This window comes from Dreissena polymorpha, chromosome 2 (genome assembly GCF_020536995.1).
Source record: "Dreissena polymorpha isolate Duluth1 chromosome 2, UMN_Dpol_1.0, whole genome shotgun sequence".
Lineage (NCBI taxonomy): Eukaryota > Metazoa > Mollusca > Bivalvia > Myida > Dreissenidae > Dreissena > Dreissena polymorpha.
Window position 1 is genome coordinate 83937218 of NC_068356.1, and position 6847 is coordinate 83944064.

At 35.2% G+C, this 6847-nt stretch overlaps 1 protein-coding gene across 1 annotated transcript; it reads left to right on the plus strand.

Annotated features, from left to right (window-relative positions):
- The first annotated feature begins 768 nt into the window (after positions 1 to 768).
- Positions 769 to 4647, plus strand: LOC127867871 (uncharacterized). Its single transcript, XM_052409377.1, has 2 exons — positions 769 to 1118; positions 1805 to 4647. Exons 1-2 carry the CDS (start codon positions 1040 to 1042, stop codon positions 4234 to 4236), a joined length of 2511 nt encoding a protein of 836 aa, XP_052265337.1. The 5' UTR covers positions 769 to 1039; the 3' UTR covers positions 4237 to 4647.
- Positions 4648 to 6847: the final 2200 nt, after the last annotated feature.

Genomic DNA, 6847 nt, shown 5'->3' on the forward strand with positions numbered 1-6847 from the left:
CCATTTCAAATAGAATATACTAGAATTGTAGAATTTGAGTTTTTTCAGTACGTAGTCTTCCCGCCGTTTTTCGATAATTACTTTTTCTAGAAACTTCTGGCCAAAACATACGACTAGCGGGTGTGTTCTGCCGCTAGTAGGTGACTTTTGTTTTGTGTTCGTAGTGATTCTTTATAAATTCAGACAAGCCAGGATTATTCTTCCTGTTATTAAATTATTAAAGCCCAATGAAACCAATGTCTTTACTGGAACGTTTCCAAGTTGGTAGTTTGTGGGAAAGTTAAAATGAAATTGTGATCTACAGATCTTGTCTACCGTCCCTTGTAAGTAAAATTCAACTGTATTTGTAAAATATCTTGATTCTGCCAAGTGAAACCGAACTATTTAAATTTACACATATTGGAATAAACATCTTCGTATTTATTTAGTGGTATTTATTTGTGTTTAATTATGACAGCCTGTTGAGCCGATATCTTTGTTATTAAATTTCCATTTATTGGAAGAAACATCTTCATATTTATTTTAGTTTAATTTTATATTGAATACTTCTTGAGTTAATAGTTTCTTGACAAAATGACCTGTACAATGAAGCCATTAAGTTTTTGACAGAAGAATAAAGATCTATCCCGGCTACAAGCAGTACACTGCAATCGACTATTGTTGGTGTCAGAAGTAGGTTTTGGAACTTGAAAGCAATCTTTCCAAACATAGACACGTCAGTCACTTTCAGAAAATGTGACGCAGCTACTTGATTTTACACCTTCAGTGTTTTCATTATTAACCGATTGGCGATCCATATCATCGGTTGAAAATCTCGAAAAATCGGTTGTTTTTTATCCGATAGTGAAATAAATTTAGTGGTGTCACACCGCACCGTTTTTATGAAACATCGTTGACGATTCGTTGGTCTAAAACGAAAGAGCTAATCAGAAGTGTTTTAACAGAAATATTGCACACCGCGCGGTTTTTATTAAAACATCGTTGACGATTCGTCGGTCTAAAACGAAAGAGCGAATCAGAAGCGTTATAACAGAAACCGATGTACAAATTCAGCATGGAGTCTGGTGGCAAGAAAAGAAAACTCAGTCTTTTAGACTTTGGCTTTAAAGCTAAATCTGGTTAGAAAGAAAATGACACAGTTGATTTTTCTGTTTGTTTATATTGTTAGTTATTGTTCAATAACTATCTGTTATATTTGTTTTGGTTCTCGTTATCTTTTTTTCGCTGTTGTAGATCGGCTTCTTTCACGATTGTTGTGACTTTTCTTAGTGCCGTTTGTTGTTATGGTTTTATCGCTCAAAAGAGGGTAAGTTTTCCGCATTATCAGAATTGTATTCAACTGTTTATAGTTTGACACAATCACCCTTGTTTGAAGTTGTTGTTTGTTTGTTGCGGGTGTTTTTGTCATATAGATCTAGTTTTAAATTAAGTAAGGATTGACAGCTTCTTACATTAATTATGACTTCGTTTGCCATTGTAATGGAGCAGAGGACAATTTTCATTTAAAAAATTTAATACAAAGGGAAACATATAAATTGTCTGTACTTAGACCTGTCATATTAATTACTACAATGTAAATATTAGTTTGATTTTGTTCTTGCTTTATGAGTAAATTTATATTTAGGTACCAAAAACTCAACATATAATGATGATAGAAGGTGATCTGTTCAAATAATTTAATAATATAATTTGATCACTAAATTTTCAAATAAAATGATATGGATAATAAAATAAAAAAGATATGAAAAAATATGATGATGAAAAAACTGCTCAAGGCAATTTAATCTGTTTTGATCTTTTGAAGGCTCAGATGATGGTTCTGCGAACCTAAACACTAGTGAAGCAATGGCAGTTGATGTGACACCATTGCAGAGCAACATAGATCAGCCGACAGTTTCAGGGAGTGATAGCAACATAGATCAGCTGACAGTTTCAGGGAGTTATATGACAGATACGGATAAGCCTACCAGTTCGGAAAAATCATCAGATTCTGGGAGTCAAGAAAAGCACAAGCCTTTTACTGATGATGAGTGTCTTACTTTGACACAGTCATTATTTGAAAGTTGTACCAACAAAGTTCACAGTCGATATTTATGTCAACAAGCTTTCTGCAGCGATATTTCTGACTCTGAAAAGAAAAGACTTTCACCAAAAAAGTTTAATCATAGCAAGTTAACTGATTATTGGTGGCTGTCATTTGTTGAGGGGCAGGGAATGTACTGTATATTATGTAAAAAGCATAACTTAAAGCATAAATTAAACAAAAGAGATGTTTTTGTTACCACACCTGCTACTAGATTCTTGGAGGATGCTCTTAAAGTTCATGCTGCTTCTCAAATGCACAAATCAGCCATTGAAACAGAAATGGTTCAGAAATTGTCAATTTTTCATACTGAAGTGTGTCACAAAAAGAATGTTGAATCGTCTTTATATGAAAAAGTTTTTTCCACTGTTTACTTTCTTATGAAAAACTTTGTTTCAAATAGGAAATTGTTGCCATTGTTAGATATGATTGAAAATGTCTTTGAGTATGAGAATTTAAGATTTTTTAACCACAAGTCTGCTGGTTCACAAAGGGATTTTTTTCTGTTACTTGGTGATACAGTCAAGGATAGTGTAATAGAGAAAGCTCACAAGGCCCAAGCATATGGTTTGCTGACAGATGAAGTATCAGATATTAGCGTGACAGAACATTTGATTACATTTATTCAGTATTTTGATCAGGAGCTAGGCAGTGTGCAAACATCATTTCTTTCTTGTCAGAACATTTTTGAACATTATTCTTCAGCAAATGCCAAGGCCATCTCTGATCTTCTTCTTGAGTCAATAAACACAAGTGGGCTTGATCTTGGTAAATTTACAGGATTTTCCTCTGATGGCGCATCGGTAATGGTTGGGAAAAAAGGAGGGGTTGCTACATTACTTAGAGAGAAGTGCCCAACTCTTATAAATGTTCACTGTATATGTCATAAACTCGCCCTTTCTTGTACAGACAGCAATGAAGGCATAAAGTATGTGAAAGAAGTAGAACTTGTTCTAAGGCAGTTGTGGAACTATTTTGAAAACTCACCCAAAAGAATGGCATGTTATCTTAAGGTACAGATGGAACTTAAAGGATTAAATTTGAGTAAAGGTGCATCTAAGAAAGTTGCTTCACGCTTGAAGAAAGCCTGTAGGACCAGGTGGTTAAGTCTTGATTCTTCTGTTACAGCAGTCTACAATGACTATGAAGCTTTATTACAAACTTTAGATCTTGCTAAAACTGAAGATGCTATTGCTTTGGGACTTTCTAAGAAAATAAGAAACATAAAATTTCTTGGTGTTATTTACATTCTGAGACATATACTTCCTGTGTTGTCACATCTGTCAAGAGTTTTCCAGAGTAGCTCTTTCAATTTTTCTGCCATTATCCCTGAAGTCAATAGTGCAAAAGACAAACTTGATAGTATTCTTCAAGAAGAAACACCAATTACGGCTTTGCAAAGTGATATAGACTCAATTAATAACATCAGTGCTGAACTCTCTTTGAACTCAAAAGCCATGAATGAAATTCAGTCTTTATTCAAAAATTACATTGCTGCTTTGAAAAACAATATTGACCAAAGGTTTACTGATACTTCAGAAATCATAACCTCATTTAGTATTTTTGATATCCAGGGTATTCCAAATGATACAGCACAGTTTAAGGAATATGGTAATAGAGAAGTACAGATACTTGCTAGACATTTCTACAGAGGAGAAAATGGAGAAGAATTGTCTGATCAGCTTAAAACAGAGTGGAATGGAATGAAATACCATCTTAGGGATATTTTAAAACCAAAATTTCCACATAACTCTACATCCAAGATGACAAGCACAGAGAGGTGTTTAATACAACTGCTATCTGTCCCTATTTATAAGCAGTTCTTCCCCAAGTTAACATTTATTGCTGAAGTTGCAGCTTCACTTCCTGTCACAAATGCCTGGCCGGAGAGAGGAGCAAGTTCTTTAAAAAATATTAAAACTATACACAGGAATAGAATATCCAATGACATGTTAGAAGCTTTGTTACAGGTGACTATAAATGGGCCAAGATGCGAGGATTCTGGTGACATTGTTAAGCAGGCAGTTTCGAAATGGCTCAGTATTAAAAATAGAAAAAAATTAGCAGAACCTTTGTCAGTGAAAAAGAAAATAGGTTCAGCTACTCCTTCTACTAGTGACACTTGTGTTCAAACAGACCCTGTCATGTTATAAGATCAGGAAGAATTGAGGGAAGAGATCAAAGCAGCTATTAAGACATTTAATTTAGAGGATGATTCAGATTCTAGCAGCAGTGCCAGTTACAGTGATAGTGACTCTGACTAGTCTCTTGCGAGATGTAAATAAAATGTGAAGTTCTCATCAGGTAAACTTAATTTTAATAAAAAAAATAATATTGTTTTCTTCTCTTGTCTTATTTCCTTTTTGTCAATCATGAATTTCAGCCAGAGCACTGATATCTATTAGCCAAAGTTGCATATTCATTTTTTTCTCGGGGGGCTTCGCCCCCCTGAACCCCCTACCAGGCGTTGCCCTGGACCCACGGGGGGCCTAGGCGGCCCCCTAGACCCCCGGCCTAATCTGTTGCTTTATTAAAAAAATCGGTTGTTTCAGATAATAATGAAAACACTGACCTTATAGGCAGCTTGGTGGGATCGGTCCCAACAATAACCTGATATTATGCTGGATGCTAGACCTAAGAAAGGTAATGACCCTTTACCCGAAAATAAGGAGAAACAAGGGAATGTCAATGCCCCAGAGAAGTTGGAAACAGTAGTTTCACATTTGGAAGACGTCAATGAGGTCTTTACGATGGCTGCATAAACTAGATGCAACAAAAAAAACAAGGTAAATGCAGCTGATTAAGTGACTTTTTAACAAGTGCACAACAACAACTGCACTGTGTCCAAGAAAAAAATTGTCGACGTGAGGACAGCGACGAATGATTTGTAAACCTCATCCGGTATTCCAGCGATGAAAAGGTTGGAAGAAAAGAAGGTTTGACACCACACTGCCTTGTGTAGAGGTGTGTCATCTGATGAGAGGGTGCAACCCATTTCTCACAGAGCGAGTAGGGATATTTCCCACTCGAACAAACTGCAAGCCAGTAAGCTACCCCAACCATAACGTTGCAGCGACAGGAGTGTTTGTGGGATTTTATTAAGAGTCTGGCCACAATGGCAATCATTTCAGATATAGTTCGAGCAGTACGCACGTATTTTGAGTGGACTACAGAGTACCGTAAAATGTTTCTTTTGCACTGTCTGTCAGGGACATCCCAGGATTATTGCGCCCGTAAAATGAAAAGAAATACGGAAGTGGCATATATAATTTTGTGAAACAAGCTGGACAGGAGGTTTGGTGCTGAGCTTGCGACATCAAAGACTGAGGGACCGCGTACAAACTCTTGCTCATCTTTCGATAATCAGCTGCCATTGATAGATTTTGTGATGGCTTATTAGATATTGATGCTGGACATAACCCTTTACGAAATTACACCGTACTTTTTAATCCGCAATAAATGATATTCGTTTGTTTCAGCATTCTAAGGGTGCTACGTTGAATGGTCGTACCAACATTACAAAACAGCTATAGATTATTATTATTATTATACAGTACAACCACATTTAGAAAAAAAAATATCACTATCAGCCAAACAAATTTCTGTCAACATACATACATTAATAGTTTGCGGAACATATTTTGTCACATAAAAGAACTTCTATTGAAAATTTTTGTTGACTTATTGTTTATCTCTGAAACCAAACTTGACGATAGCTTTGTTGATGTACAATTTCAAGTTGATAAATACCACATCTGGAGGGCGGACAGAAATGCACATGGTAGAGGTGTAGAAGCCTACCTCAGATCAGACCTGGCTGGAGACAGGAAGCAACCTTTGAATTCAAGGCCGTAGAATCCATCTGCATTGAAGTAATAATCGAACGTTCAAAATGGCTGATATCGGGCTTGTATCGCCCGCCCAGCTTGAAAGACACTGACTCATTTGAAGATCTCTATAAGTGTATAGATAGAATCACTACACACTATGATAACTATATCTTTCTTGAAGATCTGAACTATGATTGCCTTATTAAAGAGAAATGTACAAATATTACTGAACTATGTGCCATTTTTGACCTTACACATTTGGTGAAATCACCTACATGTTATACTTCAAATCATGAGCCTAGTCTTCTTGATGTTATACTTACCAACTTGCCGAAATAAATGTTCAAACATATTGAATTTTAATTGCAGTATTAGTGACTGCCACAATATGATTGGTTTTATTTTAAATTTAACTGTCCCAACATATAAAGCTAGGTGGATTAGCTATTGAAGTTTTAAGAAATTTGATGTAGACAATTTTTTAAATGATTTTACAAATTCAGACCTATCATTTATTAAAGGGAAATCTGGAAGTAGTTTCTGAACAATTTTCAACACAACTGACTAAAACCTTTGATAAGCATGTCCCAATTAAGCAAGAAGCCTCTTCAACATGCCCCTTATATGAACTCTACTTTGAGGAAAGCTATATATAAGAAAAAAATGATGTTTAATAAGTATTTAAGAAACAAAAATGCTGTAAATTGGGAAAATTATAGACAAGCAACGAATTTTGTAACTTAAATTAAGAATCTGTTAAAAATTATTTTCTGGATAGATATTTGGGAGGTTGTAAGCAGTCTGATTTTTGGAAGACTATAAAGCCTTTTTTTAACAAATAAGGGATCTACTTTTCAAAAGAATTTTGTACTTAGTAAGAATGATGTTTTCATATCTGACCAAGAAGAGATAAGCAATGTTTTCAATGTAACAT

What these genes read in the sequence shown, in the direction of transcription:
- LOC127867871 (XM_052409377.1), top strand. Translation starts at nt 1,040, where the DNA reads ATGTACAAATTCAGCATGGAGTCTGGTGGCAAGAAAAGAAAACTCAGT. An exon ending in TGGCTTTAAAGCTAAATCTG is followed by an intron (nt 1,119 to 1,804) that starts GTTAGAAAGAAA and finishes GATCTTTTGAAG; the next exon opens with GCTCAGATGATGGTTCTGCG.